Genomic DNA, 27,696 nt, shown 5'->3' with positions numbered 1-27,696 from the left:
TCCGTTTATTGAGGCCATTTCCAAATTTACAGAGGCAATTTCCCCCCGTTTTTTAAAAAAATCAGCCCTAGGAAGGTAAGTTAATTTCATCTGTTAATCAGCTTACTAAGGTAATTGATCCATTTATAGAGGGAAACATCCTTTAATTATTAGTGAAATGCATGTCATTTAAGAGAATAACAGAAGACCGTATGCAATTTCAGACAAAAGGTTGTCCAATCTCTTCTTGAAGAACTCCAGTCATGGAGCACCAACAACTTTTGAAGAAAGCTGATTAATTAGTTCTCACTGATTAATTGTTCTCACGGTTAGGAAATTTCTCCTTAATTCTAGGTTGCTTCACTCATTTAATTTGGAGTGTTAGGGACTCCACAGATCCCAAACAGTTTCTGAAGATTGCAAAATCTCAAAGGAACATATGAATATGTATCAGCAAGCAGTGTCAATGGATTTAGGGCTTTAAAAATATTTTGATGTTGAGAAATATAAAGCATAATTCTATTTTTGATGCTTCAAAGCTTTTAAAAGAGTTTCAGTATTTCTTGGAGACGATACAAACTGACTTTATGGAAATGTGGCAGACATGTCTTGTGGGCACAGCCATGCAGAAAGAGAAAGTATGAAACAGTTTTGCATTAATGAAGAAAACGTGAAACTCAATTCCCCACTTGCCGTACTGAATTTTCTAAGAAGACTTTGGTATAAGTAGGCCTGAAGTCCTTATGGAAACTCATTTGGTTGCAGCTTATGTAGGTCTCAGAAGTGGAGCATGGGAAAACAGCCATTGGAATCCTCTATCATCCACCTACCTACTAATCTATCATTCTCTCATATCTCTCTCTCTCTCTCTCTCATTCTCTCTCATTCTCTATTATCTATCTATCTATCTATCTATCTATCTATCTATCTATCTATCTATCATCTATCATCTATCAATCATTCTCTCATATTTCTTTCTCTCATTCTCATATCTCATTCTGTCTCTCTATTATCTACCTACCTACCTACCTATCATCTATCTATCTATCTATCTATCTATCTATCTATCTATCTATCTATCAATATATCATATTTCTCTCTCATTCTCTCACATCTCATTCTCTCTATCATTCTCTCATATTTCTCTCTTTCTCATTCTCTTATATCTCATTCTCTCTCTCTCTCTATTCTCTATCTATCATTCTCTCATATTTCCTTCTCTCTCTCATTCTCTCTATATTATCTATCTAAATATCTATCCATCCATCCGTCCATCCAACCATCCATCCATCTCTCATTCTCTCTAATTTTCTCTCATTATCTATCTATCTATCTATCTATCTATCTATCTATCTATCTATCTATCTATCTATCTATCTATCTTCTATCTATCTATCTATCATATCTCTCTCTCTTTTTTTCTCTCTATTATTATCTCTCTCTCCTTCTGTCTCTCTCTTTGTGTCCATCTATCTTCCATTTACCAATTTATTTATTTAAATGTTTATGTAGCCACCCATATTATAATAAACTCTTGGTGGCTCCCAATCAAATCTTTCTCAACAATATGTGAAGAGAGTTGTCCTTGGTTTCTGTTGGGAAGGCATAATTTTCAGGAGAATCACACTAAGTAAGGGATGGTGGCACTGATAACATCACAGCTAATAAGCTGTCTCTGTTTATTTCTAGGTTTTCTTTAAAGTGGTGGAAGGAGTTCTTAAGATACCTGTTTGGATCAGCATGAACCACGTAAGAATAATACTTTCCCAAGACCTTATCTGGGTTTTCTTGGAGTCAAGGCCTCCATCACTTGCTTATCACTTCAGCTTTGTCATTGCTGCTTTCAGACAGCGTCCCTTGCCGGAGGTCTGGTGTCCACCATTGACAGTGTGACATTGCACGTTGCACACAATCTGGGAGGAAGTCCTTCAACCATAACAATCCAAGGCACTTCACCCGTGGCAGGTGAGATTTATTAGGCCTCTGTCCGGATTTGTTTTCCAACACAGGAGATGAATAATTGAGCATAAGCCACTTTTGTGGCTTTTTGCTTACTGACATGAACTTTTCTTTTCCTGTTTTCACTGGGATGGAAAGTTCATCCCTCCTTGAGGAACATCTAGAAGGAGTACAGGAAAGGAAGGAAAAACAAAAAATAGAAAAAGAAACGCCAGCTTCGGTTGACTTAGTTCAGGTGTTCCAAAGTGGGTTTTCTTAAAACCTTTAACAGATTAACAAAGTTGCAAGGGACCTTATAGGTCATCTAGTCCACCCACCCACCCAGGAGACCCTACACCATTTCTGACAAATGGCACTCCAATCTCTTCTTGAAAGTCTCAACTGATGACTTCTGAAGGCAACTTCTGTTCCATGAGTTGATTGTTTTCACTGTCAGAAAATTTCTCCTTATTTCCAGGTTGAATCTCTTCTTGATCAATTTCCATCCATTATTCCTTGTCTGGCCTTCAGGTGCTTTGGAAAATAGCTTGACACCCCTCCTCTCTGTGGCATCCCCTCAAATATTGGAAGACTGCTATCCTGTCTCCCCTGGTCCTTCTTTTCACTAGACTAGCCATGCCCAGTTCCTGCAACTGTTCATCATACATTTTAGCCTCTAGTCCCTTAATCCACACTCTTTCTAGAATCTTTTTTGTAGTGTGGTGACCAAAACTGGATGCAATACTCTAGGTGTGGTCTTACTAAGGCTTTGTAGACTGGTATTAGTACCTCACTTGATCGCAGCCACACACTGCTGGCTCCTATTTAGCTGGTTGTCCATCAAGACTCCAAGATCCCTCTCACAGTTACTGCTATTAAGCCTGGTTTCACCCAGCCTATATGTGTATTTTTGGTTTTTCTTGCCTAAGTGTAGGACTTTACTTTTCTCTACATTGAATTTCATTTTGTTAGATACAGCCCAATGTTCAAGTCTATCAAGATCCATCTGGATTTTGAGCCAATCTTCTAGGGTGTTGGCTATTCCTGCCAGCTTATTATCTGTAAATTTGGTAAATTTAGTCATTTATGAAGATATTGAAGAGTCCTGGACCTAAGACAGAACTTTGTGGTACCCCACTGCTTACTTCCCTCCATGTAGACATAGACCCATTAAAGACTACTCGTTGAGTACATTGAGAAGATCTTGGCCTTCACACAGGCATTGTGTTGTCGCCTGATGACCTCTCTGGTGGATGCATCTATCAAGCATCAGCCATGGTTCTTCCAGCTCTGTTTGCCTTGTTCTGGAAGCAGATTAAAATTCCGCACTCAGCAGCATAGATCAAAATGTAAGCTGCCGAGCTAACACTGCTGGACTGAGCATCTCTGCCAGTTGCCACAAAACCTTAGAGAATACCAAACAACAAAAGCCACATTTCTCCCTCTTTGGATCCCTTTTTAAAAATATTTTGGCTGTTGCAAAATGGTATATAGTTCCTTCTTCTTTTCTGATTAAAGCTCTAGAATATTTTCCCCCCTGCTGGTTTGCTTCAAAAGACTCTGATTGCTAAAAATGTTAAAAGAACAGACCTGGGGGCTCAACAATAAGCGGGAATTGAACAGCCCCCTTTTCATTTAAGCAGGAAAAGTGACTAACTGATGGTTTCGCTCTCTCTTTCCTTCGGGTTTTGATTGAGTGTTTTGCATTATTATACAGATTATTCCCTGGTTAAAATGCCTCCGCAGCTCCCGGATGTGCCTCAATATCGCTTCCCATTACAAGGACAAAGTTACATTACTCTACCTGGAGAAGCCTTCCAATATTCAGGTGGGGGAATACTTTAGTACAAAAAAAAGAGAAAGGTCAAATTTGCTGCCTTTGGCTCTCTCTCCCGCCAGGCAAGGTTTTTCACCATATGGCTGGGGGATTATGGGAATTAACATCCAGCCCATCTGGTAGGCTGAAGAAGATGCCAGGAGAAACCAGTTTTGGTTTTTTTTCCTGAATTGTCCTTCTTCTGATCCTCAGGTCAAATCTCATGTTTCCTTGTTTGGATTGCTGAGAAATCTGTTAATCGAGGGGAAATAACCTTGTTGCTTGCATCTTTACAATTTATATTGTTTTATTTGTTTTCTAGTATGATTTGATTGCTTATTAGTAACCTGTGACTATCACTAAATGTTGTGTCTTATGATTCTTGATGAATGTATTTCCCCCCCTTTATGTACACTGAAAGCACATGCACCAAAGACAAATTCCTTGTGTGCCCAATCACACTTGCCCAATAAAGAATTCTATTCTATTCTATTCTATTCTATTCTATTCTATTCTATTCTATTCTATTCTATTCTATTCTATTCTACTCTACCCTACCCTACCCTACCCTACCCTACTCTACTCTACTCTACTCTACTCTACTCTACCCGACTCTATTCTACTCTATTCCCATTCCCTATTCTATTCTATTCCCATTTCCTATTCTATTCTACTCTATTCCCATTCTCCATTCCATTCCCATTCCATTCTATTCTAAATGGGAAACCGAGTTGTTCCTTGCATTGCAAAAATTGGTATGGCCACTGGAAAGCAGCAGGTCCTCGTGATTTTAGTCCCCCCATACTGCTTTGCCATCTAGTGGTCCTCGTGATTTTGGGCAGCTCCAATCTAGATTTTCCAACGGGGGAATGAATTATTGAGCATTTTAATGACTCTCGATTGTTCCAACTGGTGACAAATTCACACCAATCCTTCCTATTTTTCAACCTTTTTTTCCACAATGATATAAGGGCTGTAGAGGGGCTCCTCAGAGTCAGACCTTGGTATTATTTATTAATTTATTTAACTTATTCAATTTATATATCATCTGACTATTCAAGAGGCTCTGGGTGTCTTACAACAGATAGAGCAGAAGTGATCAAGGATGAACAAGAAATAAAGTTATTGGCATTCAAAGTGGCTTTAAATAGTGGACTTCACCTCTTGCATACTGAAATCCTGATGTTGACAATTTTTGCCTTCTTTACAGCCTGGATTACAATCGTGGGTCTGTTCTACCATTCCATACATCAGTACTTCCATAGCATCAAACCGTTGGACACCAAGTAAGTTCTTTTAAAAGCACAACAACGCGCTTAGTGATTATTCCTGAATATGAGACTGGATGTGTTTGCTTGGCTTCACACATGGTTTCTCGGCTTCAACAATTTTAAGTTGTATGAACTCCTGGAATTCCCCAGCCAGATGGATGGATCGATGGATGGATGGAGGAAGGGAGGGCGGGAGGGAGAGAGGGAGGGAAGGAGGGAAAAGAAAGAGTAAAGGAAGAGAAGGGGAGGAGAGGAAGGGAGGAAAGGAAAGGGTGAAGTAGAGAAAAGAAGGGGATAGAGGAGGAAAGGAGAGGAGAGAAAGAAGAGAAGGGAAAGGAGAGGGAGGGGGGAGGAAAAGAAGGAGGGAAGGAAGAAAGAAAGAGGGAGGGAGGGAGGGAGGGAGGGAGGAAGGAAGGAAGGAAGGAAGGAAGGAAGGAAGGAAGGAAGGAAGGAAGGAAGGAAGGAAGGAAGGAATTTTAAAACAACCCACTTTGTTTGATCCTCCTCAACTCTCCACCTCAGGACCCCAAAAGTTGCATTTCTCAAACAGCAGTTCCTGAGGGAAACCTCCTTTAAAAGCAAAGACCGGCTTTTCCCAAGCCGATTATCTTGTGGACTGACAGCATGGCACTCAAACAAGAAAAGAAATCTGAGATTCTCACTGAAAAATGCTCAGACACCCTCTCTCAAACGCTTTGTACTTCCCTTTTAAAGGCCTTATCTCATTGAACTTTAAATCACCGGATGGACTCAAGCTAATTTAACTCTGAGATAGACTATCCTTCCACTTTCTCCAGAAGCCAAGGTCTAATTTACACTTCACCCAAAGCAGATAATGGCCTTAGAATCTGTTTGTATCTTTTTGCACTGACCCTGGATTTAAATTATGGAAACTTTGAGTTATATATCGCTCAAATTCTTTCCTGACCTGGGAAATTTCCAAGCCGATTCATAAGGTATTTTCCACCCACGTTGCTTGTCAAAATTGATTTGTTTATGGAAGCAATATCACTATTGAATGAAACAGACCTAGGGTGTGGCTAATTTTTCTCTGCACTGCTGTGGCCTCACCTACAAGTTCTAGAAGTTTATTTAAAGAGGGTAGACCTGTTTGTGTATTGAATATAGGGCAAAGGTAACTTGGATTGTCTGTATAGATTCTCCGTCACCCAGGTCCTGGTTGTCCCAAAGAGGCTTTTTCAAAAGGCAACTGGACTTCCTTTGTTTTTCCCTTGAAGACATTTCGCTATTCATCCAAGAAGCTTCTTCAGTTCTGGAGAACTGAAGTACCAAAGAACCAAACTGAAGAAGCTTCTTGGATGAGAAGTGAAACCTCTTCAAGGAAAAAACCCACAAAGAAAAGTCCAGTTGCCTTTTGAAAAAGCAGCTTTATAACTTGGAATATGTTTCCTTCACAACCTGGACTACAGTTTAGATTTCTAGACTTCCACTCTCAGAATTCCCTCGCCAGCATTGCCTTTGCTGAAAATTCTTTATTTTAAATATAATTTTTATTAAGGATTATTGTTTTTTTAAGAAAAAAAGGAAGATTAAAAACTAATGCATACTAATATAAAGTGAGAATAGGAAAAGAAAACAGGAAGTAAAGAGAAAGCTAAAAGTGCAAGAAAGGAAAGAAAAAAGCCAAAGGAAAAAATATATAAAAAGTCACTTCCAATCTTTTCTTTATACGTTATAAGTACAATTATGAGTATTGCAAGTATATTATGCTGTATGCTATAGTATACAATACTAACCCTGATGGTGTTACTTAGCGAGGGTAATGAAACATCTGTAAGAAAACAACCAAACTCTGAGTTTGTTCCTCTCTCCCTTTTTTAATGAAAACATCTGGCTTCCTTCAAAAATCCTGTTGCAAATAGCAACGCTGAAACTGGTAAACTTTAATTGCTCCCACAACCCACTTTTCCATAGGGAAATCTTTTTTTTTTTTTTTGTGCAGCAAAAACCAGAAATGAACGCCTGTATGATTAAAAAAAAGGTTTAGTAAAAACTCTTCCTGTTAACAATCATTTAAGCCTCCCCTTAGATTCTCTTAATCAAATAGCAGTGATGTATTTGGCAAATGCCAGCTGTTAAATTCAGTTCTTTGTGGGGTGGGGGGGGCGGAAACCAACCCTCCTAATTCCAAAACTTAAAAATAAAAAAATGTTTGGCTTTTTACCATGCATGCATAGACACACACACACACACACAAACGCTCCATCCAACTATCTAAGGAATGCTAGTTAGTCAGAGGAAGTGAAGAGAGCCAGGATGGTTCGTCAAAAAAAAAAAAAATGCATTTGAGCAATGCATTAGAGCAATGTGTTAATTAAAACTCATAATAAAATCTCCGTTGAATCATGTTCATGTAGCTTTCTTGGCAGAAAGTGATTTGCCAAGCAGAGTTGAGCATAGTTGGTTTATGGTTAGGAAGCCATCTAGAGATGACTAAGATTAAGATAGACAGAGATGTTGAAACACATCCGTGCGAGAAGGCAACCATTTCCACATGGTCACCAAGAAAACTTTGCGGATAGGTCTTGAAGTCATTAAGAGTCAAGTGCCATTTTATAGTGATAGGCAGAGGTAAAGGTTCCCCTCGCACATACATGCTAATTGTTTCTGGCTCTAAAGGGTGGTGCCCATCTCCGTTACAAAGCTGAAAAGCCAGCGCTGTCCGAAGACGTCTCCGTGGTCATGTGGCTGGCATGACTAAACGCTGAAGGCGCATGTAGTGCTGTTACCTTCTCACCAAAGGTGGTCCCTATTTTTCGACTTGCATTTTTTTTACATGCTTTCGAACCGCTAGGTTGGCAGAAGCTGGGACAAGTAACGGAGCTCACTCTGTCACACGGCGCTAGGGATTCGAACCGCCAAATTGCCGACCTTTCTGATCGCATCCCTTTACAGTGATAGTGCCCCTCTATTTTGCACTAGTGAGGCCACATTTGGAAGACTGTATCCACTTCTGGTCACTGTGATAAAAAAAAAAAGATGTGGAGACTCTAGAAAGAGTGCAGAGAAGAGCAAGAAAGGTGATTAGGGGACTGGCGCTAAACCATACGATGACTAGGTATGTCTAAATTAATGAAGAGAAGACTTAGGGGAGACATGATAATATCTTTCAACAGGATATCAATTTATAGCAATTAATTAATGGACCAACTTGCTTCCTGGAACTGTAGTTGCTAAGAGTTTCCCATTAAAAGATTGGACAACCGTTGCCTAGGATCTTATAAGGACTTTTGTTTGGACTAAAGACCTCCAAGGATTCTGTAAGTGTCATTTAAAGAAGACTTGGTGATGCTAATCCTGTTTTTGAGACTCAAGCAGATGCCACAATGGAAAATCTTCCCCCTGCCCTTAGATAAACAACATCTATTTTGATACCTACAAGGCAGACTAACGACCAACTCTTTTTTTTTTAAAAAAAATGCCCTTTTTCCTGGCCAGGCTCCAATTTCTCTAGGTTTCCCCTTAGAGGCTTTTTCTTCCTCATCAAAATCTTTTCAGCCTTTTTCCTCAATGACAGTTGATAGAAAATCCTCACTTTTCAGCTCCTTTGCAAGGGGCCAAATATGCCTCCTTGAAAGTCCAGAAAAAGCTGGATGTGAAATGTCAGGACAAAAAAAACCACCCAGATGTGTTTCACGAGCGTCACCTGGGAGCGAAGCCAACAGAGAGCAAAGTCTAAACCTCCTGGGGTGGAAATAGAAGGAGGCAGATGGCAATCCGATTATTTAAACTTTGTTTGTCAAACGCTCCTTCCAGCTAAGAAAATATCTTGGCTGGCTGGCTTCCTAATCACAGCTTGTGCACCTTTCAGTTTCACTCGGCATCCTGGTTTAAATTATGGTACCTCTGAGAAGGAAACGTTTTTTTTCCCTGGGACATGAAGGGTCTCTTTCATAACAGGAGTATAAATAACAGACCGAAAGAATAATTTGAGGTGGGGAAAGAGAAAGAAAGGGAAACTATCTCCGAGCAGGAAAGCCAGAGGTGGTATTCAACTGGTTCTGACCAGTTCTAGCGAACTGGTAGCGGAAATTTTGAGTAGTTTGGAGAACCGGCAAATCCCACCTCTGACTGGCCTCCCCCCATCTATTCTCTGCCTCCTGAGTCCCAGCTGATTGGCTGGGTCTTCTTTGGTTGCCCTGCACAGGAGAACAGACCTGGAAAGCAGGTTAGTGGGGTGGGGAGGGAAGGGGGATTTTGCAGTATCTTTCCCCTGCCACACCCACAGAACTGGTAGTAAAAATTTTTGAACCCCATGACTCAGCAAAGCCTCAGCTCTTCATGAGATTTTTTTTCTTTGGAGTCTTTGCATTGATTCATTTCTAGGTGCTGAAAGTGTGTGGCGGTCAGCTTGGGTCCTCTTCATAAGGCTGGGGTGTCAAACTCAATTTCATTGAGGGCCGCATCAGGGTTGTGTTTGACCTCGGGGGCTGGGGGCGTGATCCACATAACTTCACTCATGTTGGGGGATGCCTGTGGTGGCCCGAGTGGTCTGCCAGCAAAAGCAGGCTCCCGAGCTCCGTTTTCAGCTAAGACGGCCTCCTGCAGCCCTCTGTCAGCAAAAACGGAGCTCGGGAAGGCCGCATCCTGAGCTCCATTTTCACTGGCAGAGGCGACGTGGGCTGGTCCTTTGCTGTTTGCAGGACGGTCCCATGGGCCAGATCTAAGTACCCCATAGACCGGATCTGGCCCCCGGGCCTTGATTTTGACACCCCTGTCATAAGACCTTCTTAGGGAGTTTAAGGAATACAATGAAGGGGGTTACTTCTTTTAATATGAGGAAGAGGAGAACTTCTGTGCCCTCTCCAGTTTCCATATAAGAAGGCAAGAGATACAGTTGAACCAACCAAGGTCATAAAAGCAGCTCAGATGCCTCCATCCAAGTCTGTAGGCAAAAAGGTGCTCCAGATCCAATTGGAAGATCAAAGCAACCCTGTTTTCAGGGTCTGTAAAATAGTTCAGAGCAAGCAAGATATTTGCATATAATACAAAACATTTAATAATATATACAAAATATACATATCATACAAAACATCTGTTAGACCGATTCTCGAATACAGCTCATCTCTCTGAAATCCGCACTGCATATCGGACATTAATACAATTGAGAGAGTCCAGAAATATTTCATGAGAAGAGTCCTCCGTTCCTCTACTTGCAACAGACTTGAAATTTTAGGCTTAGATAATCTAGAACTATGCTGCCTTCAGTCTGACTTAAGCATAGTACATAAAATTATCCATTACAACGTCCTACCCACCAATGTCTACTTCAGCTTCAATCTCAACAATACAAGAGCACATAATAGATACAAACTCAGGGTAAACCACTCGAAACTCGACTGCAGGAAATACGACTTCAGCAACAGAGTGGTTAATGTCTGGAATACTCTACCTGACTCTATGGTTTCTTCCCCAAACCCCCAAAACTGTAACCTCAGACTGTCTATTGTTGACCTCACCCCATTCCTGTCCTAATGTTCCCTTTTATTTGTATCTATTTCATGTATTCATAATCATGTTTATACTTATATATATATTATCAAATGCATGCATGACAAAATAAAAATATAAATAAAGACTCTCTTAGAGGTCCTGTAAAAGTCAGTCCATCAGTCAATCAATCAGAATAGAGCTGGAAGGGACCTTGGAGGTCTTCTAGTCCAACCCCTTACTCAAGCAAGAGACCCTATACCATTTCAGACAAGTGGCTGTCCAGTGATGGAGTACCCCTAAGTCAAAGTATCCAGACTGCTGAGAATGGTTAGCCCATTCATAAGCAGGGTATCACAAACAGTCTTCCGGAATTTGAATAGAACTGAAAAAACGTCTTCTAAACTGGAAGTTCTTGGACCTCACTCAAGGACAACTGCTGCCTTGTTGGTCTCTTTGAGAGCACTAGTTGGGCTAATCTGAGCGAGCGTGACATTTTCTATCCATGAGGGATGGATTTTGTGTTTGTCTATGCAACCTCTGCCTCTTGGTTGTTATGGACAGTCATGAAGCATTGAAAGAGTGGGTTGATGGGGCCTGAATCTTCCATCACTCTGTCCCTCTAAGCTGCTGGGATTTTACACTTTCGAAATAAATATGGACTTGGGCTGCATAATTCTCATTTCCATCACAAGATTGGTGTCTTTAATATTTTTTTGCATGTGCTGTCACACCTACTGTGTGCCATGTTTTGGAGATGTTTCCTTCCCTTCCCTTCCCTTCCCATCCCATCCCATCCCATCCTTGTTCTTCCCTTCCCTTCCCTGCCCTGCCCTGCCTTTCCCTTCCCTGCCCTTTCCTGCACTGCACTGTCTTCTCCCTCCCTCTCATTCCCATCTCCTTCCTTCCTTCCTTCCTTCCTTCCTTCCTTCCTTCCTTCCTTCCTTCCTTCCTTCCTTCCTTCCCTCCCTCTCTCCCTCCCTCCCTCTCCCTCCCCCCTCCCTCCCCAAATAATGATGGGTGTCTGATGAAATAAGCTAAGTAACAGGTTCACTATTAACTTGTTGCATTAATTTCTCAGAATTCCTGAAGCTGCTGCCTGCAAGGAGTGCATGATTTTTGCCACCAGCTACCTTATCTCCTTGACAATGGAGCCGCCACCAACTTTGTCTCACAATCTGTCAAGCTCTCCCCTCATCACCATCCATATGAAGCATCAACTGGTAAGTGATGATTAATCTTTCAGTATTTCCCCCACTTTTGGGTGACAAAAAACTCGGGGGGGATCACGCTACATTTCCATGAAGTGTGATTCTCCAACCAACAACAACAACAAAAAATTTCAGGAGATTATTCTAAAAACCATCATTTATAAATTTCTTAATTCTCACTGGTTCTCAGGGAAACTGTGGAAAAGTCAAACTCTACCCTCATGTACGTAGTTGTTAGTTGCAGAGGGAAAATAGTTGAGTTGGTGCAATTCTTGTAACCCTACCTTAATCAGTCTTGCTAAATGAGAATCATTTTTGGAAAATCAGTTGCTTTGGGTTTTAGGCAGAGATCAAGTGCTTGACAAGTATAGAAATATCAAAGACAAAATTGGACTCAAGAATTAAATGTTTCAATACATGTTTAATTTAATGCAGCATAAGGAGAGTTGGGTATGTTAAAAAAAGAAAAGAACTTGGATTTCTGTAGAAGCCAATTTCCAAAATCTATCAAAGTCAATTTAGGATGTTGAATGAAGTCAGACAGTGCCATTTTTTCTCTGATCAAAATTTAATTGTTCTCCTTTTTGGTTTTTGAATATTTGTCTGAAAAAGGACATGGGATTCTGGAAATATTAAACTAAAACACAGAGAGAGGGAAAGAGAGAGAGAGAGAGAGAAAGAGAAAAAAGAGTGGAAAAGAGAGACAAATACAGAGAGAAAGACAAAGAGAGACAGAGGGAAAGAAAAAGAAAAAATGAAAGAAAGAGCAAAAAGAAAAGAGAGAAAAAGAGAGAGAGAGAGAAAAGGAGAGAGAGAAAGAAAGAGAGAGAGAGAGAGAATTATTGATAAAAATATTGCTCTAGTAACAGTTATTAAATGAGATGGGTTTTTTTTTTACAAATCCTCAGATCTTGGCAAGAGACTGTGATAGTAAAAACAAGGCCTCTGTATCAGCCCTACTCTGTTATGGAAGGAGAAATTGTTGGCATCTGGTTCAATAGACATATTTTCTGTCATCTGCAATGTAATAGGATTACTAATTGATTTGCTGCAGATGGTGACTCTCAGGCGCGAGGGTGGGGTAAATGAAGAACACAGATATTGATTTTAATTATTATTTTTCCTTCTCCCTTCCTTGGCTTGTGATTGTATGGAAAGTTTTTTGTTTTTTTAATGAATGCCTTTCCCAGCATGCCTTTCTAGTCAGCCGAAAGGTTGTAACATCTGCACAATTTCTTGTCTTGGATAAGTCAACTAACTTATCCAGGTTATATTTGGTGAGGTGGTTTCCATGATTCGAAATACTTTCTCATATTTCGAGGCAGGTCATCGAGATAGAATTTTATGGGCAGCAAAAGACGACCAGCCATTTCTTCCATCTCAAAAGTTTGCTGGTTGGTTCCAGTTGTGGCTGGGGAAACGACAACAGATTATCACAAAGGCTTTCTTTTTTCTTTTTGTCAAGTTCTTTATTTTATACTATTTATACATATCAATGCGTGAACAGTGTGATACCTGGGTATCATACATTTTAGTACAGATCAGTGGTGGGATTCATTTTTTTTTTACTATCGGTTCTGTGGGCGTGGCTTGATGAGCATAACGTGGCTCGGTGGGTGTGGTATGGTTTGGTGGGCATGGTGTGGCTTGGTGGACATGGCAGGGGAAGGATACTGCAAAATCCCCCTTCCCTCCCCACCCCACTAACCTGCTTTCCAGCTCCGTTCTCCTGTGCAGGGCAACAAAAGAAGACCTGCCAATCAGCTGGGACTCGGGAGGCGGAGAATAGATGGGGGCGGGGCCAGTCAGAGGTGGGATTTTCCAGTTCTCTGAATTACTCAAAATTTCCGCTACCAGTTCTCCAGAACTGGTCAGAACCGGCTGAATACCACCTCTGGTACAGATAAACATAATGCTGTTACTCATAGTTATTACATTTCATTTCATTATTTCATGTTGTTTAAACATATCTAATACTACCACCATTCAATTTCTCAGCCTCCCTCTTTTTATTACATAATATCTTGTTATATTAAAATATGTATATTGTTGTTCCCCTCTTATTTCTATTTCTATTCTTTCTTATTTTCCCCATTAGTTCATTTAAACATAAATAACATTTCTTTTCACCCTGATTTATTATCCCCTGCCTTATATTTAATATTTTGAAAATTACTCGTTTTTCCACCATGCTTTCAATACCCCAAATATCCAAAACTACTGCACAAAGTTTTTGATTGTTGGATTTATCAACGGGGAAAAATGGGGATTGAGTTACAGATATCTCAGCTATTTGATGCTTCTGCACTTTCTCTCTCCATTGAAGGTGGGATTTCTGAATTCCCTTGGAGAAAATATTTGATAAACAAGGGAGGTGGCCGGCTATTTTTCTGATAATGGAAGAATGTGATGATATCCTGAGCTAGTAAAGTTTTTCAAACTCTTATCCATTTCTGGAGTTCTGAGAAGCTCGTAACATTGGGAAATTGAACCATAGTGGCTGATGCTGTGTATTTGCCTTCTCTAGAAATCAGGTTGCCACCAGAAGTTGTAGGGACTTCATCACTGGAGGTTTTTAAGAGGAGACTGGACAGTCACTTGTCTGAAATATTATAGGTTCTCTCCTGCTTGAGCAGGGGGCTGGACTAGAAGACCTCCAAGGTCCCTTCCAGCTCATTTATTCGAATTGAATCCTACATCTAAGGTAAGGTTGTCCAACCTTGGCAACTTAAAAATTTGTGGACTTCAACTCCTGGAATTCCTCAGCCTGCCACTGGGGAATTCTGAGAGTTGAAAGTCCACAAGTCTTAAAGTTGCCATCCTAAGGCCAATATATATTGACCTCTCTTTCTTCTACCTCCAGACCTTGGGGCTCCAACTCTTCCTTTGATGGATCTCCATCTCACCTCCATACAAAACTCTAAGCGTTTCTTCTCACTACCCCATCTTAAAAAGGGAGAAATTAGAGATTTTGGTAGCGTGCAGAAAAGAACATCTGAAGGGCATCCAAGGGATGGATTGCTTTCTTTCTCAGAACCCATTGCTGAAAAAAAATATATATCACGGCTTTCAGATGATGCTTGAAATCCAGAAAAACCAAACCAGCCTGCTTTCATTAGGGGCGGGAGAGGCTCCTTCCTTGCCTTTGGAAGTTGTGGGGGCTTCATCACTGGAAGCTTTCAAGAAGAGATTGGACATCTGTCAGAAACGGTGTAGGGTCTGCTTGGGCAGGGGGTTGGACTAGATGACCTATAAGGTCCCTTCCAATTCTGTTAATCTGTATCCTTTCCTTCCTTCCTTCCTTCCTTCCTTCCTTCCTTCCTTCCTTCCTTCCTTCCTTCCTTCCTTCCTTCCTTCCTTCCTTCCTTCCTTCTTTCCTTTTTTTAACAGTTTATTTATACCTTTTCTCTTTACATACCTAGGTGTTTGTGAACAGCGTATTGTCTGGATCAATTTGCTTATAGAATAGTACTTTTCCAGTTCCTAAGTTCTACTTCTATTATCCAACCATTGGTAAAACAAGCCCCATGTTTGAAAATATGCTGTATCTTCTTTTTCTTTTACCTTTAATGTCAATCTGTCCATTTCTGCACAGTCTAATATATTTTTAATTTCATCTCCTTCATTTTTCCAGTGCTGTGCAAATACAATTCTTGCTGCTGTCAAAACTTGTAGCCCTTTATCATACTTTTCTGGTACTATACCTAACAAAAATATTTCTGGCTTATACTTTATATTCTTCCTTCCTCCCTCCCTTTCTCTTTTCTTTCTTTCTTTCTTTCTTTCTTTCTTTCTTTCTTTCTTTCTTTCTTTCTTTCTTTCTTTCTTTCTTTCTTTCTTTCTTTCTTTCTTTCTTTCTTTCTTTCTTTCCTTCCTTCCTTCCTTCCTTCCTTCCTTCCTTCCTTCTTTCCTTCCTTCCTTCCTTCCTCCCTCCCTCCCTCCCTCCCTCCCTCCCTCCCTCTCTCTCTCTCTCTCTCTCTCTCTCTCTCTCTATGCCTCATTCCTCATTAGCCCAACACCACTTTTGTTGACCCTCTGAAAAACAGTAGAAATAATCGTCCAGATGGATTCCAAACCATTGTCCTTTGTCTGACCCCGTTCCTGCCTCATCTAAGTATAGGCTGTTTCTGCTGAACTGGCGGTCCTGGCCTCTTCATCTTCTTTCTAATTCTACGTTATGCCATTTTTTAAAAAGAAGTAGCACTTCAGTTGATGACTGGGAAAGTTTCTGCTTGGTTCCTCTTTAATGAAAAGAAGGGCTACGGGTGACATGATAATGATGTCCCAATAGCCAAGGGGCTGCCACAAAGAAGAGGGGTCAGCTTATTTTCCAAAGGACCTCAGGGAAGTGCAAGAAGCCACGGATGGAAGCTAATCAAGGAGAGAAGCAACTTCGAACAGAAATGTCCCGACAGTGAGAACAATTAACCAGTGGAACGAATTGCCTTCAGAAGTTGTGGATGCTCCAGATTTGACAGCCATTTGTCTGAAATGGTCTAGGGTCTCCTGCCATAGAGGGGATTGGACCAGAAGACTTCCAACATCCCTTCCACCTCTGTGATTCTGATATACAGTGGATTCTTTGCCAATTATACAGACAAATTCTGACAGTGTTGCCTTCAGAAGTTGTGGGTGTTCCATCACTGGAGGTTTTCAAGAAGAGATTAGACAACCATTTGTCTGGAATTGTACAGAGTCTCCTGCTGCAGCAGGCGGTTGGTTTCCAGTAGAAGACCTCCAAGGTCTTCTTCTTCTTCTTCTTCCAAGTCCATTATTCTGCAGAATGGGGGGCCCTTGTTGGCACTGCATGCAGAAGTCACACGGTTGAACCTTCCTGCAAGAATGGGGAATCACAGAAGGTTGAACTAGAGCTGTGGTGGCAAACCTATGGCACGCATGCCACAGGTGGCAAGCAGAGTCATTTGTGCCAGCGCGCAAGCTGCAGGCAAACTTACCTCACTGCGCATGTGCGTGCCTCACAGTTGATTTTGGGTGGGTTTGAGGCCTTTTTCGGTCTCCCAAAGGCTTGAGGAAGACTTCTGCAGGCTTCTGCAGGCTTTGCAGCCCGAAAACTAGCCCCATTTTGTCACTTCCTGTTTTTCCGAAAATACCAAAAGTGATGAAACGGGGCTAGTTTTCGGCCTGCAAAGCCTGCAGAAGCCTGCAGAAGCCTTCCTCAAGCTTTTGGGAGGCCGAAAAGGTCCTCAAACCCGCCAAAAATCAGCTGTGAGGTGCAGTGCAGGTAAGGGGGGGCGGGGGTGGGGGGGATTATGTGTAGGGGGCATAGGGGGTGCACATTGCCTTCTGGGTGCTGGCACACGAGTGCGAGTGTGCAAACACGCACACAATTCTTGGCACAGGAGCCCCAAAAGGTTAGCCACCACTGAACTAGAGGATGCGGGCTAGATAAAGATTGATGGGATGGACCTGGTTCCATGAGATAGCCCTTTCTTTACACAGAGAAGGTCTCAGGTTCAATGCTCACATTTTCGGGTACAATCGGAAGCCTCTTCACATCAAGAAGACAAGAGAAATCTCATTGCATAGATACAGATTAACAGAGTTGGAAGGGACCCTGTAGGTCTTCTAGTCCAGCAGTCACCAACCGGTGGGCTGCGGCCCACTGGTGGGCCGTGAGAAATCTCACCCCCAGAGCACCCCACCCCAAGCAATTAATCCAGGCTGCGCAGAAACAAAAGGCTGCGCCGCCCACGTGGCCTGTGGGAACCCTCCCCACCCACTCACTCCTTACCTGGTAAACTTGCCTGCTAAATTTCTATGTTTCCTTTTTCTGACCATCATCTGTTCTGCTGTGCCAGGAGAATTAGATTAGCTAGGAAACGGGAAATGGTTGGATTTCTTACTTTCTAGCTAGTCTTTAGATCTTTGGCTCTGCTTTTAAGTACAGCCGAACCTCCCTTAGGACTGAAGGTTTGCTTTCAAGCAAATTCAGTGCAGACTCACAGCAAGCAAATTTGAGAGACTGAGCTAGCCGATGGCAGATAGACAGATCACTGAATGATTCCTTGAGCAACTCAATCTGCCTGCTTTGCCTGATTTTGGATAAAAGTTGCTCTTTTTATAAAAATAAAAAATTCAATATTTACATGCATGGTGTGTTGTGAGTTAATTTTGTGAGTTTGCTTGCAAGCAAATTTTATGTGACAGACTGAGCTAACCAATGGCAGATAGATAGATCTCTGAATGAATCTGTGATTCTGTGAGCAACTCAATCTGCCTGCCTGCTTTGCCTGATTTTGGGTAAAAGTTGCTCTTTTTTTATAAAAAAAATCAATATTTATATAAATATTTATAATATTTACATACAAGCCATGCCCAGCCAGTCACATGACCACCAAGCCACACCCACAAATTAGGCCACACCCACAGAACCAGTTAGTGGTCCCTGGGATCTAAAATTATGAGTTTGATGGTCCCTGAGGTCCAAAAGGTTGGCGACCCCTGTTCTAGTCCAACCCCTACACCATTTCTGACAGATGGCAGCCCAGTCTCTTCTTGAAAGCATCCAGGGATGAAGCTCCCACAACTTCTGAAGGCAACTTCTGTTCCAGCGGTTGATTGCTCTGTCTATCAGGAAATTTCTCCTTATTTCTAGGTTGAATCTCTCCTTGGTCAGTTTCCATCCATTATTCTTTGTTTGGCCTTTGGATGCCTTGGAAAATAGCTTGACCCCCACTTCTCTGTGACAGCCCCTCAGTTATTGGAAGACTCCTATCCTGTCTCCCCTGGTATAATCCATTACCATCAGAGGTAGTATTCAGCCGGTTCGCAGCGGTTCTGGCGACCCGGTAGCAAGAATTTGGTGTGGGTGGCAGAACTGGTAGCAACTTCTGGCTGGCCACACCCCTGAACCAGTTCCTGGTCGCTCAGTTGCCCCAACCACCCGATACTCGTTTGCTCACACAGCTCACCCACCCACCGCTTGCCCCACCCAGTCATAATCCATTACTTTCCACAATTGTTGCATTTTATCACATATAGCCTGACTGGAGTAGGATTCATGATTTGTTCTGGAACTCAATATGGAGGACACCTTAAACCAGGGGTCTTCAAACTCGACAACTTTAAGACTTGTGGACTTCAACTCCCAGAATTCCTTCTCCAGTCATGTTAGCACAGGAATTCTGGGAGTTGAAGTCCACAAGTCTTAAAGTTGTCGAGTTTGAAGACCCTGGCCAATCACTCTTTGTGACGCCATGTGCAACATTTCTCTCACCCAAAGGGCGCCCTAACTTTTGTAACTAGAGGCTCTTTACACCCCCCAAATTCATAGGCAGGGCCAGGAGAAAATCTGGGTCTGACTAGGAGGGCTACAACACTGTACACCAAAAGCAAACCAGCTTGTATCTCCTGGCTTATGGTGATATATGAATCCACTCTAAAGCGGCTCGCTACAAGGCCTTCTTTTGATGAATAAATAATAAATCCTGCCTATTTTCTCATGGAAGAAAATGGGGCGTCACAGGTCTCCCCACCTGTAAAGAGAAATTTGACAGGGGAAAAAAAGGGCCATCAGGATGGACTTAAGTATAAGGAATATTTACGACCCTTATAAAAATAATCTCTCCACTGCCTGCAGCCACATGAAACTGAGGGAGATGTTTCTGTTGCATCAACACCTCCTCAATAATTAAGCCAAGGGTTTTCCAGTTTCTTTCTTTCTTTCTTTCTTTCTTTCTTTCTTTCTTTCTTTCTTTCTTTCTTTCTTTCTTTCTTTCTTTCTTTCTTTCTTTCTTTCTTTCTTTCTTTCTTTCTTTCTTTCTTTCTTTCTTTCTTTCTTTCTTTCTTTCTCCCTTCCTTCCATTCCTTCCATTCCTTCCTTGCTGTCTTTCTTTCTCTCTTTCTTTCATTCCTTCTCTTTTTCATTCCTTCCTTCTCTCTTTCTTTCTCTCTCTCGTCCCTTCCTTCCTTCCTTTTCTCTCTCTCTTTCCTTCCCCTTCCCTTCCCTCCCTCCTTCCCCTTTCTCCTTCCTTCATTCTTCTCTTTCCCATCTCCTCCCTCTCTCCCTCCCTCTCCCTTCCTTTCTCCCTTCCTTCCTTGCTTCCGCTTGCCCTCCCTCCCTCCCTCCCTCCCTCCCTCCCTCCCTCCCTCCCTTCCCCATTCAGAGTTTCAGGCCCACATCAGTGAATAATTTATGTTCTCCAAAGAAGTCTGCAGGACTTTGATGAATTGGGCAATTCCAAGCATTGCGGTCAAAAGGTTTTTTCTGTAAAATTTTATCTCCTCTCTCTCTCCCTCCCTCCCTCCCTCCCTCCCTCTCCCTCTCTCCCTCTCTCTCTTTCTCTATCTCAGAGATAGATTCTCCCTCCCTCTCTCTCCCTCCCTCCCTCCCTCCCCCCTCTCTCTCCCTCCCTCCTCCCTCTCTATCTCAGAGATAGATTCTCTCCCTCCCTCCCTCCCTCTCCCTCCCTCCCTCTCTCTCTTCCTCCCTCCCTCCCTCTCTCTCTCTCTATCTCAGAGATAGATTCTCTCCCTCCCTTCCTCCCTCCCTCTCTCTCTCCCCCTCCCTCTCTCTCTCTTCCTCCCTCCCTCCCTCTCTCTTTCTCTCTCTATCTCAGATATAGATTCTCTCTCTCCATCCCTCCCTCCCTCTCCCCTCTCTCCCCTCTCTCTCTTTCTCTATCTCAGATAGATTCTCCCTCTCTCCCATCCCTCCCTCCCTCCCTCCCTCTCTCTCTCTCTCTATCTCAGATATAGATTCTCTCCCTCCCTCCCTCTCTCTCTCCCTCTCTCTCTCTCTCTCTCTCTCATTCCCAAGATGACCTGTAATATGGATATATCTCTTTGCGAGGGGAAAGTCAGCGGCTCCAACCTGCTCTGCTCTCTAGGCCTGAGGGAACCATCTCCATCTCCATCTCGCTCCACTGAGCTTGTTTTGAGACCAAACAAGGTCGGCTGCATACTGAGATCTTGTTGCAAATTCACAAACAATTTCTCTTTTCAAAATTGCCAATCGGGCAGCCTCTTTAAGTGTCCCTGCAATGAGTGGGGAAGTATATTTTTAAGGAAGTTTGGGGGGAGGGAATGACAGTTCTTCACATTTTGAAATAGGATTTTTCTCTTGGACTCTGATTACTTACAAGCCTCCTGGTGAGGAAGTAAACCTACTGCTTTCCTGGACAGCCAGCAAAAACCATACTTTTTTTTCTGAATATGCTCAACGCAGGGAGCTGCAAATATGGGTAGCCCTCGATTTACGATGGTTCATTTAGAGGCCGTTCAAAGTTACAACAGCACTGGAAAAAGGACCGATAACTGTTTTTCCCATTTACATTGACGCATTCCGCCATGGTTAACAGCTTGACCCCCTTCCTCCTCTCTGTGGCAGCCCCTCAAATATTGGAAACCTGCTTTCATGTCTCCCCTGGTCCTTCTCTTCCCTGGACTAGCCAGGCCGAGTTCCTGCACCCGTTCATTGTATGTTTTAGCCTCCAGTCCCCCATCATCCTGGTTGCTCTTCTCTGCACTCTTTCTAGAGTCTCAACATCTTTTTTATAGTGTGATGACCAAAACTGGATGCAGTACTCTAGGTGTCAACTTACTAAGGCTTTATAGAGTGGGATTGGTATCTCCCATGATCTTGATTGTATCCCTCTGTTAATGCAATTTAGGATTGCATTGGCTGTTTTGGCTGCCGCTGCACATTGCTGGTATTTAGCTGGTTGTCCACACATATTTAGCTGGTTGTCCACTAAGACTCCAAGATCCCTCTCACAGTTTACTGCTATTAAGCCTGGTTTCACCCAGTCTGTATGTGTCCTTTTGGCTTTTCTTGCCTGAGTGTAGGACTTTACTTTTCTCTACATTGAATTTCATTTTGTTAGATAGGACCCAGTGTTCAAGTCTGTCAAAGATCCATCTGGATCTTGAGCCTGTCTTCTAGGGTGTTGGCTATTCCTGCCAGCTTAGTATCATCAAGAGAAATTTTGGGTTTGATTGTAGTTGTAGGTTGAAGATCATCTATCTTATCTTTCTTCAGAGAGGTTGTATAGAGGTGTTTTTTTTAGGGTGGTGGTGGTTTGCCAGCCCTTTGAGGTCGTCCAGAAAAGAAGCAAACCTAGAAATATGAACACCATATTTATTGTAAGGTAACATTAGCAAAAAGTTGCAAATCTGAGGCCAACTCTCTCCTCCCTCGCCTTTGCTTCCTAGCACACTAGGTAGAGTCCCTTCTGAAATGTTCCCACCTCTCTTTTCCTTCTGTGGGCCGAGATGTCCCTTATCTGTCCATCACCTTCGCTGCGATTCTTATTTTTCCTGTCTCCCAAGAGATTTCTACATTGCGCTGACGTTGGTGATGTAGTAGGGAAGAGCAATCAAGATGATAGTTGGACAGGAGGCTAAAACGTATGAAAAACGGTTGAGGGATTTGGGTGTGTCTGGCCTAATGAAAAGAATCAGAATAGAGTGGGAAGGGACCTTGGAGGTCTTCTAGTCCAGCCCCCTGCTCAAGCGGGAGAACCTATAGCATTTCACACAAGTGACCAGTCCAGTCTCTACTTTAAAAACTCCAGCGATGAAGGACTAGGGGAGGCATGACAGCGGTGTTCCGATATCTCAGGGGCTGCCCCCAAAGAAGAGGGAGTCAAGCTATTCTCCAAAGCACCTGAAGGCAGGACAAGAAGCAATGGATAGAAACTAACCAAGGAGAGAAGCAACTTAGAACTAAGGAGGAATTTCCTAACAGGGAGGACACTTAACCAGTGGGACTCCTTGCCTCCAGAAGTTGTAAATGCTCCAACACTGGAAGTTTTTAAGAAGAGATTGGACAATGATTTGTCTGAAATGGAATGGGGTTTCCTGCCTGAACAGGGGGTTGGACTAGAAGACCTCCAAGGCCCCTTCCACTTCTGTTATTCTGTTATACAGTTGATTCTTTGCCAATTATACTTTCTCTCTCTCCCTCTCCCTTCTTTCTTTCTTTCTTTCTTTCTTTCTTTCTTTCTTTCTTTCTTTCTTTCTTTCTTTCTTTCTTTCTTTCTTTCTTTCTTTCTTTCTTTCTTTCTTTCTTTCTTTCTTTCTTTCTCCCCCCCCCCTCAAAACTACACCCCTGTGTTAATGTTACATGCTCTCCACAAAGAATGCAACTTGCAAGGAAGGAAGTTGGAATGAAGCCGGCAGGGCTATGGTGACGAGTGTGTAATTTTAAAAAGCTGCTGCATTTTGTGTTAGTAACTGGAAACCCTGAATGGATTTTTTCCCCCCTGAAAATGGGGGTGGGTGGGTGGGAGGGAAATGAACTTGTGATTTATGGCTTTAAAGATTAGAAAGGGTAGAATATTGAATGAAGGAAGCCGTAATACAACTTTAGAACGAGAGGATAAAAGAAATGCATGTGTTACTGTTGTAAAAAACAAAAACTGCTTCTTTTCTATCTTTCCTTTCTTTCTTTCTCTCTCCCTTCGTTCCCTCCTTCATCTTTCTTTTTTTGTCTCTCTGTCTCCCCCTTCCTTCCTTCATATCTCTCTCTCTCTCTTTCTTTCTTTCTTTCTCTCTTTCTCTCTCACCTCCCCTTCCTTCCTTTATTTATTTATTTATTTATTATATCTTCCCCCTTCTTTAAATTTGCCTTGTTTGTACTTCTGTAAAAAATATATATATCTTCAACTAAAAATTAATTAAAAATAAAAGTTCCTGCCCTGTGTTGAGCATCTAGCTTTCCAGAGTCAACACTGGTTTACTTAAATTACAAATGAAGCCAGAGGTGCTTATAAATCAGTCATCCTGTTTTTTTTCCCTCCACAAGGCAGCCTCTTGCAAAATTGTTCTCCTTGTGTAATAAAAAGGAGCCCTTGTAATCAATAACTTCTCGGTTTTTGCAGGGAAGCTTCCTAATCCAACTTTTATCTTGAAACAGATAATTTATTAGTCATATATTTCAGAGGAGAGCATGCCACGCATGAGAGAGAGAGAGAGAGAGAGAGAGAGAGAGAGAGAGAGAGAGAGAGAGAGAGAGAGAGAGATATGAATGTGGATTGTAAATGATGGGAAGGCATCTCCCAGCGTTGCTTCACAGGTTGCAACCGTAGTTTGCCCTTTCTCTGAGGAAGGAGAGGAAAAGATGGTGGCCCAGAGGAAACGATTTGAAATTCCCAAAACACACTGGGGTGGTGATGGTCCCCCCACAAAATGGCTGCCAGGGGCCTGAAGGGATCTGTAAAACAGCTGTTGTTGTAGGTGTCCCAACTCGCAAAAGGCCCATTTATCAGACACCTGCTGCCATTTATGATTTTTAGCCTCCTGGTCTGATCCTGATCAGCCTAATTTAAGTTGGCTTTTTTCTCTTAGTGTGAACATGGCACAGAGTTATTTTTTCTAAACAAAATCCCAGTGGAGTTTATGTTGGCTTGAACGGCAATTATTGGAAATAACGTTGATAGCCAAGTTGTTGTTGTTGTTGTTGTTGTTGTTGTTGTTGTTGTTCTTCTTCTTCTTCTTCTTCTTCTTCTTCTTCTTCTTCTTCTTCTTCTTCTTCTTCCTCTTCCTCTTCCTCTTCCTCTTCCTCTTCCTCTTCCTCTTCCTCTTCCTCTTCCTCTTCCTCTTCTCCATCTCCATCTCCATCTCCATCTCCATCTCCTCCCCTTCTCCATCTCCAACTCCTTCTCAATTTCTTCCTCTCTTCCCCTTTCACTTCCCCTCCCTCCTCCTCCTTTTTTTTCTTTCTCTTCTTCTTGCCCTTCCCCTTCCTCCACCATCTCCTCCTCTTTTTCCTTCCCCTTCTTCTCCTTCCCCTTCCTCCTCCTCCTCCTCCCCCCTGTTGTGATCCCCTTTTACGACCTTCTGACAAGCAAAGTCAATAGGGAAGCCATATTCACTGACACAACCATATCATAACTTAATAACTGCAGTGATTTACCTAACAATTATGCCAAGAAGGGCAGTAAAATGGGGGCACACCTCACTTAAAAGCAACCGTCCTGCTTAGCAACTGAAAATTGGGGCTCAACTATGTTTGTAAGCCAAGGACTACCTCTAGAGTGTGCTTTGATAAACTTGGCAGAAAACACAAAACAAAAAGAGAGAGCTTTGACAGAGGATGCAAGTTATTCCCTGAAATTAATGGACGTGAAAGATTGTCAAAAGCTGTTCCTTCAGCATCATGAGTCCAAGTGAAAAACAAATGACCTAACCAAAGCCTGTAATATATCAGCCAACTAGTGTAGGAGCTTGAACGACATCTGTGAATGAGAGAAGGAAGAAAAGCACATGTATTGTCTCATTTGCAAGATGGACGAGGGTGGTTTCTGGGGAAAAAATATTCATTGGTTCGCTGGCCAAATTCAACCTGTAAGGAAGAGCTTTTTGTATGTGTGACAGAGATTTCTCTAGGTTCTTTTGGAGTTGAAGGCTCATTCATCTTTGGAGAAAGCAAGCACTGATTATGTTACCTAGTTTGGTAATGAAACATCTGCAAGAAAACAGCCAAGCTCAAAGAGCACCAAGAATCCCATAGTTTTCCTCCTCCTCCTCTTCTTCTTCCTCCTCCTCCTCCTCCTCCTGCTCCTCCTTACAAACCCCACTCCTTTCTAGCACTGATGATGTTACCTAGTTTGGTAATGAAACATCTGCAAGAAAACAGCCAAACTGAATGCCAGAATATGCCATACCTTTAGTATGAACTAAAAATGAGGAACAATGAAATAATTGCAACCTAAAGTGACCCAAACAGTGGCCTGTTCTTCAATACCTAAATCTCTCTCTCTCTCTCTCTCTCTCTCTCTCTCTCTCTCTCTCTCTCTCTGTCTCTGCTCTCTCTCTCTCTCTCTCTCTCTCTGTTTCTCTCTCTCTCTCTCTCTCTCTCTGTGTCTCTTTGTCTCTCTCTCTCTGACTCTCTGTCTCTCTCTGTGTCTCTCTCTGTCTCTCTCTACCTCTGTCTTTGTCTCTCTGTTTCTCTCTCTCTCTCTCTGTCTCTCTCTGTCTCTGTCTCTGTCTCTGTCTCTGTCTCTGTCTCTGTTTCTCTCTGTGTCTCTTTGTCTCTCTCTGACTCTCTGTCTCTCTCTGTGTCTCTCTCTGTCTGTCTCTCTGTCTGTCTGTCTGTCTCTCTGTCTGTCTGTCTGTCTCTCTCTCTCTCTCTCTCTCATCCCACCCTCCCAACCCCTCTTTTAAGGAGATAGGCTGTCTTCTTAATGTGTTTCCTTTGTCCAAGATTAGGTCATGGATTGTTCTTGAAGTCTAAGCTCGTCTAATGGTGTCTGTGATTCTTCTTTCAAGTCAAGCCAATTGTTGAATTAAGGATAAAGTGGTGGTGATTTATTGCTGGTCTATAGCCTGCCAGTTTTGAACAATAAGCTTCCTGGGTTGCAGAAAATTAGGACTATAGCATGAAGAAATTGCATTAAAGGATAGGTAGATATCAGCTGGATCTGGGCATGGCTAGTCTAGTGAAGAGAAGGGCCATGGGAGACATGATAGCAGTCTTCCAATATATTTTTTTGGTAATTTTCTTTATTTTATTTTTAATACAAACAATCCATCATCCATTAAACAGTGTGTCATCTGGGTACAAATATTTTGTGCAATAACAATTAAAATTCCAGCCATAATCATTACATTAGTATTAGTTCTCTACTCTTAGCTCATTACTATCTATATTTCCTTTTTATAACAATCTTCATCTTAACTTATTTATTTTTATAAACATATTTTCTATTCACTAGCCTCTAATTTTCATATTTATTTTCTAACCAACGATAAAATGATTCCCATATCATATAATATTTAGTTTGTTCCTTCTCTTTAATTGCAAGTGTTAATCTGTTCATTTCTGCACATTCTAATGTTTTCCTAAAAGAGGAGGGGGTCAAGCTGTTTTCCAAGGCACCTGAAGGCCAGACAAGGAATAACGGATGGAACCTGATCAAGGAGAGATTCAACCTAGAAATAAGGAGGAATTTTCTGACAGTGAGAGCAATCAACCCATGGAACAGAAGTTGCCTCCAGAAGTTGTGGGAGCTTCATCCCTGGAGGCTTTCAAGAAGAGATTGGAATGCCGTTTGTCAGAAATGGTGTAGGGTCTTCTGCTTGGGTGGAGGGTTGGACTAGATGACCTACAAGGTCCCTTCCAACCAGAGGTTCTGACCAGTTCTGGAGAATTGGTAGCAGACATTTTGAGTATTTTCAGAGAATGGGCAAATACCATCTCTGACTGACCCCATCCTCATTTATTCTCTGCCTCCCATTGAGTCCCAGCTGATCAGCTGGGTCTTCTTTGGTTGCCCTGCACAGGAGAATGGAGCTGGAAAGCAGGTTAGTGGGGTGGGGAGGGAAGGGGATTTTGCAGTATCCTTCCTCTGCCATGCCCACCAAACCACGCCACACCCACCAAGCCACGTCCACAGAACCGGTAGTAAAAAAATTTGAATCCCACCACTGCTTCCAACTCTGTTAATCTGTCAAGAACTTCATCTGTAAACTGTATGAGGATAGCCAGCCCAGTTGTGTGAACCACAGAGCAGCAAAGAAGAAAAAAAGAAAATGCACGGATAGAAAATCACTCTACAGCCAAATTAGGGCAGTTGCTCTACTTCAGTCTTGCTGTGCTTGGCAAATTTCTTCATTTGCAGACCGACCTGAAACTAGGTAAAATGGCACCCCACAGTTTAACCACTTCTGATCAATAATTTATTGCAGAAAAAGCCAAGAAGCCATGATGGACGAATTCCAGGCACTGCAGAGTACCAAATGCAGCTTGGGTTTTGAATAGTCAAGGATTGCATCTCTTCTGCCCCTGACTTCATTCCATCTAAAAGAGTTAGAAGCAATTTTGGGAGGGTCGCAGGGGGTGCTAAGAGCCTCATCTAATTTTAGATGGCTTTTTGGACCATGCGAGCAGAAACTTGTTCAATCCGTTGCAGAACCATTTGGAAAGTGCACTTCCAGCGTCCCTTCTGTGAAACTGAAGTGTCCTTCAGAATTATTATTTTTTCACAGCCTGCACTGCAAATATGTCTATGTTCACTTGAAAAGGTTACGGGAAAATTGCAGAATCGCAAATGGATTAGATCATGTT

General features: G+C 42.2%; 1 protein-coding gene across 2 annotated transcripts in view; it reads left to right on the top strand.

Moving 5' to 3' along the window:
- The window catches only part of ADGRD1 (adhesion G protein-coupled receptor D1), a 139,688-nt gene that overhangs the window by 16,295 nt on the left and 95,697 nt on the right, over nucleotides 1-27,696 (top strand). For both annotated transcript variants that reach the window (XM_087942963.1, XM_087942962.1), the window contains 5 exons: nucleotides 1,669-1,728; nucleotides 1,827-1,944; nucleotides 3,635-3,745; nucleotides 4,944-5,019; nucleotides 11,537-11,678. In XM_087942963.1, coding sequence (XP_087799089.1) covers nucleotides 1,669-1,728; nucleotides 1,827-1,944; nucleotides 3,635-3,745; nucleotides 4,944-5,019; nucleotides 11,537-11,678 — 507 coding nt within the window. The remainder of the gene's footprint in view (nucleotides 1-1,668; nucleotides 1,729-1,826; nucleotides 1,945-3,634; nucleotides 3,746-4,943; nucleotides 5,020-11,536; nucleotides 11,679-27,696) is intronic.

The sequence above is a fragment of the Notechis scutatus genome, chromosome 13, assembly GCF_049901735.1.
Source record: "Notechis scutatus isolate UNSWTSFEM ecotype Mainland chromosome 13, rNotScu1.2, whole genome shotgun sequence".
Taxonomy (NCBI): Eukaryota; Metazoa; Chordata; class Lepidosauria; order Squamata; family Elapidae; genus Notechis; species Notechis scutatus.
This window is presented reverse-complemented; position numbering and strand designations above follow the sequence as displayed.